At 45.9% G+C, this 13,785-nt stretch overlaps 1 protein-coding gene across 1 annotated transcript in view; it reads right to left on the bottom strand.

Annotated features, from left to right (window-relative positions):
• The window catches only part of Pappa (pappalysin 1), a 252,286-nt gene extending 246,945 nt beyond the window's left edge, over window positions 1-5,341 (bottom strand). The window contains exon 1 of the mRNA XM_021654123.2: window positions 4,936-5,341. Coding sequence (XP_021509798.1) covers window positions 4,936-5,341 — 406 coding nt within the window. The remainder of the gene's footprint in view (window positions 1-4,935) is intronic.
• Between the last annotated feature and the right edge of the window lie 8,444 nt (window positions 5,342-13,785).

Here is a 13,785-nt window from a genome sequence, read left to right as displayed (position 1 = left end):
TTCTGTGAAGAAAGAGACAAAGATGCTTCTGAAGTTTAACAGCCTAAATCATGTCTATTCGTCCATTAGACAGTAGCATAGGGGAAAGTGGGTGGGAACCCAGGAGTGAGAGCGTGATTTACAATCACCATTCACCTCCTATTCCTGGGGATCTATGTTTCCTCTCCAAGCCATTGGCTGCACAACTCACAGTTCTCAGCAGTCCTGGATGCCTTCGATTACTAGCAAAGTGTCACCCACAGGTTAAAGAAAAGACTAAAGGCAAAGAAGAGATTAGAGTTTAACAGTTCCCAAAGAAACAATGCTAACTCCAGACATCCCTCAGTTCAAAAGAGGATGCTCTAGACACACACACACTCTGCCTTCCAGGAGACCCAGCCAAGGCCCTGGAACACAGCGTGTTCACTAGATGTGGTTACCCTCCACTCCACCTCAAATACATAGGGCACTCTTTAGGGGGTCTTTGAGCAGTTGTGTGTTGTGGAACTATCCTTAAATCACAGTGCCCATTTGACAGGTAAAGAACTGAGAGACAGATGAATGAAATAGCAAGGAGCATTATACAACAAGTAGCTCTGAGAGATATTTCCAGCCTGGTCAGTCTGACTACTTCATATGAAAATGAAAACAGAACTGCCAAGTTCCATGCAATCTCCAGGACCTCTCCATTCCTTCTCTCTGATCTGGAAAACCGTGGGTTGGTACAGAGATGTCCAAGGGAACAGAAATATTATCACTTCTCATGCCCTCCAAAACAACAGAGGGATCAGCACTTTTGGAATTGAATTTCTGGGTATGACTTGCCTATCTGAGGGAATGTGAAGCTTTGGACCTTCAACTCTGACACAGACTACAGTGTGTATCTGTGTATGCGTGTGTGTGTGTGTGTGTGTGTGTGTGTTTATAGTGGGTGCCAATGTCTACTTCTCAAGGTGGTTAGTAAGACAAAATGCTCAGGTGTAAAGCAAGTGTGAAATACACTGCTTGAGAGAGCAGACTTTCTGCCTTTTGGTCCCCTCATCTCCAAACCCTGATATCTTAAAAAAAAAAAATCCTGTCTAATTAAAGAGACCTTTGCTGAGCGTCTACTGAGTGCCACGGCCAATCCTAAGCACGTTTTACCCTTGAGCCCAATCGCCATTTGCACAGTGCTGTTGCGACAAAGTGCGTACAGCACCTTTCCTGTGCGGAAGAGGAAGCTGCAGCCAGGAGGAGCCACTAGCTTGCTCAAGGTCACAGCTGGGCAAGGACGGAGGTCGCTGACACCTCACTGTGGCCAGTGCAGTATTCTGAACCCCAGCTGGAGCTTCAGCTATTACAGAGAGAGCTCATGTGTGAGCTTCAAACGAACCTCCTGACCTGTTGAAGGGCTGAGTGAGAAGGAAGAAATGGCCTACGGAAGGGTGGAAGGAAAGGGTTCCTAAGAGCAGCCAGCAAACTTAATTCTTTCTGACACCTACAGAAGAACCTGCCAGCAGAGATGCTGGGTATTGCTCCGGTTTCAAGCTCTTCTTCCTCACAGCTGGAATTCTGAATCACTAATGGAAAAGGTTGTGGGTAGGGTGGGAGGAGAGCAGTACTTATGGGGTCCACTTTTCAGGTCAAGGAAAACTTTACTAAGGTTAACTGCCACTCAGGTCCTCCGATTCAGGACCAAGTGTAATTTATTGTCTTCTGTTTCTTTTACAAGGTAGGGGTAGTAAGGTATCGTTGGGGTTGGCTGAGGCTGGGAGGCAGGGGTTGGATCTGTCAGGTATGGTGCAGAAACAGAGGTGTGTCAGATCACATACATACACACACAAACTTGCGCACACACGCGCGCACACACACGCACAGGCAAACAGCAGATGCACTACCTGGACGGTGGGCCTGTGTGAGGGTAAAAGGTGCCTGTTTGTGATAGTTCTCTCTGCTAGGTAGTGAGGGAGGCCCGGAAATAGGGATGCCAGGCGTTAAGTCTTAGGTCCTGACATTGAGTTCTGCCATTCAGCATACCTCTGGCCCTCTGTGATTCTCTTCTCCCTGGGCTGCATGATAACTGATCTATAACCTCTAGGGACCCTGCCCATAGTAACCTTAAAGGAATCCTCAGTTCTTAAAAGTATCCTTTTTAGCCTGGGCAGTCCCCAAGAGGATCCTGCTTCCCACTACTTTCTAACTGTGGCTTTATGTCTTCCTGCAGACGCTACAATTGTGTGTGTTCACCTTCCTTTTCAGAAAAAAATAAAAGGTATGCTTTCGGTGTTTGGTGTTTCCGAAGCCCCCTGCTTCTTCCCGCGCCTGCCGGAACCAGTATCCGTGAAGTGAAGTTTGAACCCCGGCAGAAATAGCACCAGAGGCAGGCGGGTCTGGGAGCACACCCACCCACCAGGAGCGGCAAGGCCTGCCTCTGCCAGACGACAGACCCGGTTAACAGCACCGTAAAATTAGACCTTTACGAAAGCCAGTTGAATCCTGCAGGCTAGTGAGGTAAGGCTGGGCTGACAGAGGCAGCAGCACTAAGCCCGAAATAGCAGTTTCAAACCCTGCTGAGCGATGGCTGCTCCGGAGATAGGTGGCCAGGGATTCCTGTGAAAATGGTGACTCCCAGCCAGAGAAGGCCAACAGAGGTCGGGCAGCCACCCGGGCACCTGAGGTCGCCGCGGCAGACAGCCGGAGTGTGCTCACTTCACCCACTTAGGGTCCTGTCTCTTCCAGCCCAAATTTAACCACGGAGCAGGGAACTAAAAAAGTACTTCGAGAAAAAAAAAAAATCCCCTCTTGTTTGTTTGCTTTTTAATTCAAGGAGAAGCAGGTTCTCTTTAGTTCTACAGTATGCCCCGTGTGGAGGATAAGGCAGAATAAGTCTTTTCTGGCTGGCTGCCAGGTGTTTACACACTGCCAAATCTGGCTCCGATTCAACTCGGGGAGGAGGGGGAGGGGCGGGAATCTACCAGAATTCTCCAGAGAGCAGCTCCGTGGCGGTCTGGGGCTACAGGCAGCCCTGTCATTTATTTATTTATTTGTTATTTACTTACTTATTTACTGTCTTGTTGTTTTTCTCTCTCCCGTTTTGTGAGGAATGTTATTTCCACGCATAAAATGAACCAGACATTTTATACGAGCAATAGCAACCTAACATCCCTGATCCAATTAAAGTATTTTACTGCAACAGTCGTTGTGAGAGTGGATTACGTATTCTAGAGAACAGGAAGAGAGACCTTGGTCTGCGTTAGACACTGCAACCCTGTGAGACATAGATTCGCTTACATGTATATACGAAGTGCACCCACTACCTGTGCAACCCAGGCTTTCCTTTCCACGGGATCCCTTCTGAATCACCGCACAACAGGTAAAGACCAGCAAAGGCAGGTCTACGCTTTTAACCACTTCCAAGCAGCAGACTGCTTGTGTTTTGAAAGCGAAACACACACACACACACACACACACACACACACACACACACACACGAGAGAGAGAGAGAGAGAGAGAGAGAGAGAGAGAGAGAGAGAGAGAGGGAGACAGAGAGAACGAGAGAGTCCTGAATTGTCACCATCTTCTTTACAATTGTTTTGAATCTTGTCTCCCCCATTCCGTGTTGTACCCTCCTCCTCTGGCTGACCAGGGTCTGAGAGCTGAAAGTGAATGAGCTCCGTTTCCCTCTCCTTTTCGGGGGGGTGGGGTGGGGTGGGGTGGGGGGTGTAGCTAGCGATGACGTCAGTTGTGTGTGTGGTGGGGGAGCCATTCTCGCTCTCCTTTGGTAGCTGGAAAGTGGAAGCTTTGAGAACACATTTGACTGGCATGGTAGCAGTGTTTGGGTTCCCCCGAAGGGGACTTCGTGTAGGTAGGAGAGTCTGTGTACTGTTCGGGAAGGTCTAAGCCAAGGCGAAACGGCAATAAACTGAGAGGGCGGTGTGTAAGGGGAAGGGGTAAGGGGTGGGATCGCAGAAGCCTCTGCTGGTTTCCAGCCTGCAGCGAAGGGGGAACCCTACCCTCGCTTTAAGATGTCCCAGGACGGGGTAAGATTGTTTATGCAGTGAGGGAATCTCCCAGACAGAGAGGCAAAACTTTCCTTCTCTCCCCCAGCGCCGCCCCCTCCGCCATCCCTCGTTTTATTAAAGGCACGGCCACAGATTCATTTAGAAGGGAAAATGGATGTTGAGGCGTTTGGAAGGTTTGCAGCCCTCGCAAAGTGTCCGGTTTCACTATGGGCTTGCTGTGGAAGAGCGAAAGCGAGAGAGGGAGGGCGAGGAGGAAAAACTTAAATCCACTATGGGCTCATAAAAGTCCCCAAAGAGAAAAGTGCGGAAAGATGACAGTGTACGCTAGGAAGGTCTGCTCCAGCCCTGAGTGACAGGCCACCAACTTGAAAAGCGAGGACCCTGAAAGGCAGCGTGGGTGGCTGTCGTGGTGGAGGTGGGTCGCAGAGGCAAGCGGAGGGCAGAGAGCAACTTTGGAGGTACTTCTAGGACTTGTGAGTCCGGCAGTCACAACAGCCTGGTCCCTGCCTACTTTCAGGAGAACCGGGCTGATGAAGAATTGCCTCCATCAAAAGTAAAGAGAACTTAACGGTCCCTGACACTGATTTCACATGCTGCCCGTCTGTGTCCTGTTCCCCTCCCTCCCATACCGAGACTGAGTCCGTCTGCACATCCGATCACTGCCTAAGAGTTCGGGGGGAAGGGGGTCAGCATCCCCAGCTCGTGGTCTTCGAAAGGCGCGGAGCTTCCCTGCTGCAGCTCCCTCAGGCAGGGAAGCATCTTTTCCCAGTGCGCCCATTCCGCAGATGGGTCAAAGCGAGGCTCGCGGCACTCCTCCGCGGCCCCTGTACCCTACCAGGGGCCGCTCCCGCAGGCCCACCCGCCACTCGCACCCCCAGACATCCGCGCGTTCCCCAGAGGCGCAGGCTGAGACCAGCGGGGTGGTCCGCCGAAGAGGGGTCCCCTTTCGCCTTACCTGTGATCACCGCTGGAGACCTCTGGCCCCCCTCGGGTCTCAGCCACACTTGCAGAGTGAAGGCGTCGCGGGGCAGCTCCAGGTCGGCCCGGAGGCGCAGCTGCTCCCCTCGCCCGCTGAAATAGAGCGCCCGACTCGGCGGGCTCGGCTCCTCCGCGCCCCTCGCAGCCCGCTGCCGCCGCCGCCGAGGGACGCGCACGGCTTCCCAGGCACCGCCCGAAGGCGGCGGCGGCGAGGCGCGGCGACCGCGGGCGGCCCGGGTGGCGCAGGTGGCCGGGCCGGCCGCGGGGAGCGGGGCGCGCACGGCCCGAGGGTCTCTCCGGGCCCGGCGGGGGCGCTCCGCCAGCCCGCAGCCCAGCGCGGCGCTCAGCAGCCCCAGGCGCAGCACCCAACTCCAGAGCCGCATGTCCGACGGTCCCCCCCCCGCCCCCCCTGCGCCCCTGCACCGCCGCCCGGAGCTGCCAGCTTTGGAAGCAGCAATACTTTGTCCCCCTTCTCGGTCGAGCCCCCCTTTCCACTTGCTTTTTTCTTTTCTTTCTCGCTTTCCTCCTCAAGGTGTGTGCTCCACTCCCCCACCTTTCAAAAATACAGTCCAACTCCTCCTGGTTGGCAATTAATTTCTCTCCCCGCTCCTTTATCTGCCTTATCCCACCCCCCAACAGCTGGATGCCTTCCTCCTTGTTTTATTATATTTTATTTTATATATTTCTCGCTCTTCAAAAAAATCTCCTCTAACACACTGATCGGCTGAATTCCCTCCCTCCCCCCCAAGATGCTCTCATTTATTTATTTTTTGCGTCCTTTATAACACAAGCCACAGCCCCCTTCTCCCCCCCCGCCCCCTCCCCTCCCTCCTTCTTCACGAAATGAAAGGAAAGAGGGGAAAAAAATCCCTTAGAAGATGAGTAAACAAGCGTGTGCTAATCTGTTCGCCAGCACTCCACCTTCCCAATTGAATGAGTCCCTGTTCAAACTGCGGGGATCATGACCAATCAATCGGTGTGGAGCGGCCAAGCCACCCGGCCTTCCTCTACTTTGCCGTTTGTCTCCTTCCCTTCGCTGCAGCTTCTCCACCCCCTCTTCTTTCTCTCTTTCTTTTTTTAAGAAGACAATCTTAAAGTAACAATTTAATGAAATTCTGTACACACCCCCTTACAGTCCTCCCCGCTTTCCTCATTCCGGCTCCAAACACACATTCCTGGTTTTGTTTTGTTTTGCTCTGCTCCCCGTCACCCCCGCCTCTTATTTTCATTTTTATTTTGCCTCGTGGCGGGAGAGAGAAATCTGGCTTTCAGGGTCCTCTTTGCCCTTTGCCGTTACGTCTAACCTTTTCCACAACACTTAAGGCGTTGAAACTTGATTCTCAGATTCTTTTTCATGTTCTTTCTTTCTCTTTCTCCCATGTTCCTTCTTTCTCTCTATCCTCGTTCCGTCATTCCACTCTTTCTTTCTCCTCTTTCTTGCTTTCTCTTGCTTCCTCTGTCTCTTTTGCCTTTCTCCCTCCCCGTCCCCAAATTTCCTTAAAGTTATATTGTAGTGGGTGGGTCCTCTTTTCCCTGAGCCCCCAATACATTCACCTTCAAGCTTCAGCTAACCGAACTAATTTCCGAAATCCTCATAGATACAACTGAAAATCAGGTGAGAAGTGGTTCCAGGGTTATCTACCTTGTAGAAACTGTGGCTCAGTGCCGGACCACCCCCCATCCCTGCCCCAGAATAGTCTTAAAACATCCAGTTGGTTGTTAGACATGATATTTGTTGAATATAAACAAGAGGAAACTCTGTATTTACCCAGTTTTAACCTAAAAAACAACCAAGTCGCCTAGCGATGTCCCAGCACAGGTAAGAAGCTAGAAGTCTGCTGCTTGTGGCTCTATGTTTTGAATTGAAACATGTATGTAATATATATAATTTTTCTTTTCCCCCCTCTTTATGGAACTCAAAAGCTCCCCCTTATGGCAAAACAGTTTAATAAGTCAAAATGAGTTAGCTCTGTTGGATTAGTCCTTTGTCACTCTGTCCAAATAGTAAGGTCCAAATAACACCTTAAAAAGGTTTTATTACAGGTAGAAGTTATGGTGGAAAACTGAGGGGAAGAGGCTGCTGCTAATTAGTAAGTTGCTCTTGCGTGGTATTCCCTTTTCTGGGGCTGTTCCAGATCCTTCCCAAGACTTGGGATCTTTGCCTCATGCTCCAGGGAGGGAGAGAACCATTGGAGAATACACGGTGGTAGAAGGATGACGATTGGTGAGATCAGCAATGACTCAGATGTCCCCTCCATAAAAAGCTGGAATGTGGCAAGCAGGAATCATGGCACTGTTTTGCTAACCAACTATCCAGATTTGTGTCCTCCTGGTCAGGGAAGAACTTGTGGTATAGTATCAGGCTAAGAGTTCTGGAACTCAGTTTCTCCACTTACAAAGTGAAGCTCACCTACATCCTACATTTTTTTTAGACACTGGATGGAAAAAAAAAGTTTACTGTGCGCTATGCCATGGATACTTCCCTAGGAACTATTTCCTCAGGCAAACCTCTTGCTTTCTATAACTGCGAGTCACCTATACAAGCCAGGAGGTTGTCCTTAACAGAAGAAAGATAAAGGATGAATTGCACAAATCCTGTCATTCAATATCCCTCTCCCTAATGGCTTTTGGAACATGACTACTGCTCACTTCAGTTGCGACAATTAGGTATTTGAGACTGCATTTCCAGGAGCCTTTAAGCCATTGTGTGCAATAGTTTTAGTATTTGTAGACATTTAGAATTTCACCTGCTCTCCAACCAGGAGTGAGAATGGAAGGCATATCAGCTTCCAACACATCCACACCTTTCTTCCTGTGAAGCATTTCATTGCAACCTTCCAGTCAGCTATGTTGCTAAAGAAAATATACACTCCACAAGCTTATTCTGAGAACAAAACTTTCTTAGCTGTAGAATTTCTCTCTGTGCACCTTGAATCCTCCCTGGCTACTTAAATATAAACAGGGCAGGTCAAATTATTTCTTCTTTATGAACTCGAACAAAAAGAAAGAATAGATATTCTAGCTTGTTTTGTTACTTGAGGTCAGTCCTGAGATGCATTGGAAATCCTTAGAAACACCTTTTACTGACATATTCCTAAATGTATAATTATCAGCCTGGTAAAGGGCACAGTGGGTGAAGGTGCTTGCTGCCAAGACTGCTGACCTGAGTTCGATTCTTGGGACCCACATGGTGAAAGGAATGACTCACCCATCTCTTTCAAGTTGTCTTCTAACCTCCACATATAAGCTCCTCAACAAGTCAATAAAATAAAACTTTTAAACACACAATTATTATTTTATCTCACCTGTCTAGGTGCCTGCTCTTACTTATCACACACACACACACACACACACACACACACACACAGTTGCTTGTTTTTAAGCTGTTTTCTAATTCTAAGTCTCACAGAACGAGAGAAATTGTAAACTATGGCTCATAGGTCACTCAAACCAATAAGTTATGCATGGCCTTTTTTATTTACGTACATATAAAATAATGATTCATCATGTACTGCTCTCCTTTTCACTTCATCACTTAGTCTCTTGTAGATTTTGTCTCATTTTTATCTTTCCAATTTTTTCCCTTTTCAGTATTAGAAATTGAATTTAGTGGTTCCCACATGGTAGCTCTGCCAGTGCTCTACTATAGGGATAGCTCTCATTTAGTTCCCAGTCTTTTTTATTTAAAATTTTTTATTTTTTTCTTCACAATTTTATTCATTAAATATCCCAATTGAAGCCCCCACCCTCAACTCCTCCCAGTCCTACCTTCCCTCCCTCTTCCCCCATCCTCTTCTCCTAGTTCACTGAAATGGGAGTTCTCCATTATTGCCATGTGCCCATAGCTTGTTAAGTCTCATTAGGACAGCCTGGATCCTCTTCCTCTGTGGCCTGCATGCTGCATCATCAGGGGTGAGTGATCAAACAGCAGTCAACTGAGCTCAGGATAGAGGCAGCCTCTGCTCCCCTCACTCAGAGATCCACATGGAGACTGAGCTGCCAATCAGCCACATCTGAGCAGGGGGTCTAGGTCCTCTCTGCACATGGTCCTTGGTTTATCAGTCTCTGTAGGATCCCCTGTTACCCAGCCTCTCGAGAGCCTCTATTAAGCTCTGGGGAAACTTTTTGTACTAGAGCCCCCTTTACTTTATACTTTCAATCCTTGGGACATACTGCCTCAACATGCATTTTACTTAGAAATAATTGAATGCAATATATGTAGCCCAGGAGGGTATAAAATTCTGTTGGAGGTTAGAGTAACATCAGAATAGTGCCTTAGAGACTTAGATGGACTTGAATGCATAAATTGTGACCCAAAGTACTGGCTTCAGAATTACCATGACTTGGGTTCCTATGACCTTCAGCCAGTGGTTGATTTTTCTGAATCTCAGGGGCTACGCCTTGGTGCTGTCATGAGGACTACATTAGTGCATTGTGTGACACAGTAGGCGCCTAATAAAGGGCCACCCATTTCCTTCCCATAGATTTAAATTTAACGGTCACTGGGCTTCTCTGTCAGCTCTACAGCCAGGTCTCCATCCTTTATTCCCAGACAGTCAATTATTCTCTTTCAGAATTCCTAAGGGAACATTGTCTTCTTGTAGAAACTGTGAGATAGGATCTTGCATTGTTCTTGGTGTCCTCTTTTTATCTTCCTACCAAGATTAGGAAGTATCCAGGGCAAGGACTCCAAGGGTCATTTTACTTACCTGCTGTGAAGAATGTAAGGAGCCACAGAGGCCCCCAGCAGCCTGAAGGGCTCCCTCCTCTGGGCTCTCTGAAAACTTCTGATGAATTTGTTTCAGTGGGTCCCCAAGGCAACTTAGGCTCCATCTCCAGTGTTCAAGGCATTTACATGGAGCTTCCCCAGACATGGAGCTCAGTGCTTCACATGTTGTTCAAACCACAGTTGAACACACACACACACACGCACACATGTATGTCTGAATGCATGTATATTTTACATGTGTGTATCACAGCTTCTCCTGTAGTGTCAATCATGGTGCCATAAAGCCATGAACACATCAGATTTGTGAGGAATACCCACTCTAAGGCCTCCCTTTTCTTAGTTTTTACTGTTGAGGATGCACTGTGGATATCCTGATAAATCTGCAGTGACATTCACTAGCTTTTCAACTGAAATAACAAGGATACAAAATTTGGGAGAAAATAAAGAATTATAATTTTTGTTCAACAATCACTCTATTAACAGCTTGTATTTGTCATGCTTGTAGTAAGTTGCTTTTATTGGAGCCTTCCCAGGAAGCACTTATAGCAGGCCTACAGAGGAAGTTAAACTGGGATGGGGGTGGGGGGAGTACATTGTAGAAAGGAAGGAGATGAAAGGAAAGAGAGAAAGAGAGAAGGAGGGAAGGAGAGAGGAAGAGGAAGGAGGAAAGGAAGGAAGGAGAAAGGACGTGGGAAGGGAGGGACGGAGGGAGGGAGAGGAGTATTAAATGGATAGTGGAGAGCATAGTCAGTTTAGATGTAACACTGTGTAGCAAGTTCAGAGACCATGAAACACACATCCAGCCTTTAAATAACAGTTTCATTTGTACAAACTTCCCAGGGCTATCTGGGAGATGAAATAAGATAGAGGTTATCATGGAGGACTCTGTTGTGACTTGGCATGTCAGTGAGCACCGTGTAAACACCAGCTTCTTCATCTTTGCCTCAACAGTAGTTTAATTGTGTTGTGGGATATACATGCAGGAGATGAACAGAGCTCTGGCAGGGATAATGACTTCTCCTTACGGCGTGCCTACTGTGTGTCACTTAAAATAAAAATGGTTAGAACACATTCATACGAGTTATTTTTTCTTTTTACAAGATTAAGGGTAACTTTGAACATAATTTAATTGCTCAGAAGGTTACTATCAATTCTATTTTCTTGAATTCCGTTAAAAAATAAAGTGGTTGTTAGCCCAATATAATTTGAATATCTCCAAGATTTTTATTAAAATGTTTTAAAAATTACCTTAATTCTAACAGTAATTGAGTAAGTACCGTTCTTAGTTCAGTGCCACATGGGAAGGGAAGTAGGGATCATATCCTGCATTTTTCTACCTGCATCATGTACAAGTAGAAAAACACAGCGGAGGAGCTACATTGTCTGTCTATGAAGTCTGAAAGTCTGTTGCATTTCCCAAGTTCATTCTTGGACCATTCTATTTATTTATTTATTTATCTATCTATCTATCTATTTATTTATGTTAAAAACTGAGTAGCCCTACAATCAGTTAAGCCCCTTTCAGTTCTTCCTGCTAGCTTACAGGAAGCTGACAGAGATTTCTAGACTCTAGCTCTCGTCATTTGACTGATACCAAAAATCCATCCCTTTGCTTATCCAAGGTACCTAGGGCATTTGCCAAGTTTAGAATTAAAGTTGAAGGTGAAAATTACTGATTAACACTTTATTTTTACCTTCTTGTTTGTAGAATAACATCATTTTTCTGGATTCCATTGATTTGTATTTTTCCTTTTCCTTTTTTGTATTTTTCTTTTAGTAGTAATAATAACTTATTATTTTAGCGCCTGTTCATACTCTAGTATTAAATCTCCAGAACAATAATCTGTAATTTTTTCATGGTCTTCCAATTTTGCAAAAAACAAACTAAGCTTAAAACAATATGTTATCAAAACAACAACAACAACAACAACAACAAAGATAGAAGAATTCTATGACACATTGAACTCAGAGCTATCTCACTTCAAAGTCCACAGTCTTAACTGCAGGGCTGACCCACCTTTAATCCATCTTTATCTTTCTATTCTTTTAACTGGAACCCAAGAAATACCTACACAACACAGTGGAAGAACGCTTGTTAGAAATCAGAATTAGGCAATGATGGGCAGTCTCTTCTTTTGGCACATTTTGCCTTGTTTTGTTGATCAGAGGAGAAACATTTGATAACTTAGCTTTTTTTTTTTTTTAAACCTTGAGCCACATAATGAACAAAGCTTTCAACTCATTTCCCCCCTAGAGATTGCAAAATCACTGTCCAATTGGCCACTTTTTATATGAACTGAGATGGCAGGCCCTCACTTAATCACTGGTGAAGACTTTTTCCTTCGAAGCTAATCCAGCAATGCTTTCTGATAAACCCAGTCTACATCAGTTTGGAATATCTTGTCAGCACTTTTCTGTGTGTTATTCATGGACTGAACTCAGATTCTCACAACTCCATTAGATCTTTCTTTCTTTCTTTCTTTCTTTCTTTCTTTCTTTCTTTCTTTCTTTCTTTCTCTCTCTCTCTCCCTCCCTCCCTCCCTCCCTCCCTCCCTCCTCCCTCCCTCTCTCTCTCTCTCTCTCTCTCTTTCTTTCTTTCTTTCTTTCTTTCTTTCTTTCTTTCTTTTTTTCTTTCTTTCAAGAATTGAAGATGCTTGCACCTAGAAAGAGTAGCAGTTCACCCCATGTCACCTAGCTAAAAGACCAAATGTCTAACTCAAATATGTTTCCTCTAAACTAGTGTAAAAGCCACCACCTGAGTAACATTTTAACCATTAAAACAAACCATTTTTAGGGACTATTGAGCTTTCTCTCTTTGTTATATTGTTAGGTGTGATTTTGCGTTTTCTATGCTAGATAAGACTTGTATCTTGTACCTTTTGCTACTCCATATGGAGTGTATCCTCAGTGTTTTATGCTAAGAGTGCAGTGAGCATTTGGTGCCATCCACTAGACTCTAATTAACTCCTGCTGTGTGTGACTTCAAATAAAGGAGGTCATGCTTCATTCAGTTTATCTTTTACAGAGTCTTTCCATTTCTTAAAATCCAGAAGAGGAAAACCAAAGACACAATACAAAGCAAGCTTCCTTTTCTAGCTGGAAGTTCAGGCCTGCTCCTTGCCAAACCAGCCAGCCAACCAGGTGCTTGTCAACTGGTTAACAACTGCTGTTGTCCTGTGTACACAATTCTAGGTAGATGTCAGATTAATTAATATATGCCATACCAGGACATTATATTTGCCACTACCAGAAGTATTTTACACTCTTTTAAATTGAGCATCCTTTTTTATAAGTAAAGAGAAGAGACTCTCCTAAATTCACATACCCAAGTTTTTCCACCCTGATTTCTGGCCCCCAAATAATCATGTGTCCTACAAAACTGCTGCCTATCTTACTTTGAATGATGAGGATTCATTTATTCATTCAACAATTATTTATCAATGTTGGATCATTTACTTGACATTTTGCAAAAGTCTACCTAACTGTGTGAAGTGATATTTTTCATTCTTACATTGTTACAGCTATTGTTATTAATGGCTCATAACTGTTGCTTGCTTTTTTCATTAATTTATTTACTTAATCGCTTTATAGCCTGATTGCAGCTCCCTCCCTTCCTCCATTGTCTCTCCTTCTTACCCTTCCAGTATTACCCTCTATCCTTTTCCCCCTATTCCTCCCTCCCCTTCTCTGAGAAGGGGAGCCATCCTTCCACCATGGGTGCCAACCCACCCTGACATAAGAAGTCTCAGCAGGACTAATCACATCCTCTCTCACTGACATAAGGCAGCCCAGCTGAGGAAAAGGGGTTCAGAGGCAGGCAACAGAGTCAGAGACAGCCCCTACTCCAATTGTCAGGGGATCCACATGATGACCAAGCTATACATCTGTTACATAAATGTTGGGGGTCTCTGTAAAATCCCTGCATGCTCTTTGATTGATGGTTCAGTCTCTGTGAGGCCTTCATGGACCCAGGTTAGTTTACTCTGTGCATCTTCTTGTGGTATCCTTGACCTATCCAGTTCCTTCAATCTTTCCTCCTACTCTTCCACAGGACTTCTCTCCTTCCCCCAAGCTCGGAGGATTGTTTGGCTGTGGGTC

Source organism: Meriones unguiculatus, chromosome 3 (assembly GCF_030254825.1).
Source record: "Meriones unguiculatus strain TT.TT164.6M chromosome 3, Bangor_MerUng_6.1, whole genome shotgun sequence".
Taxonomy (NCBI): Eukaryota; Metazoa; Chordata; class Mammalia; order Rodentia; family Muridae; genus Meriones; species Meriones unguiculatus.
Note: the sequence above shows the minus strand (reverse complement) of the source record. Positions and strands in the feature narration are given on the sequence as shown.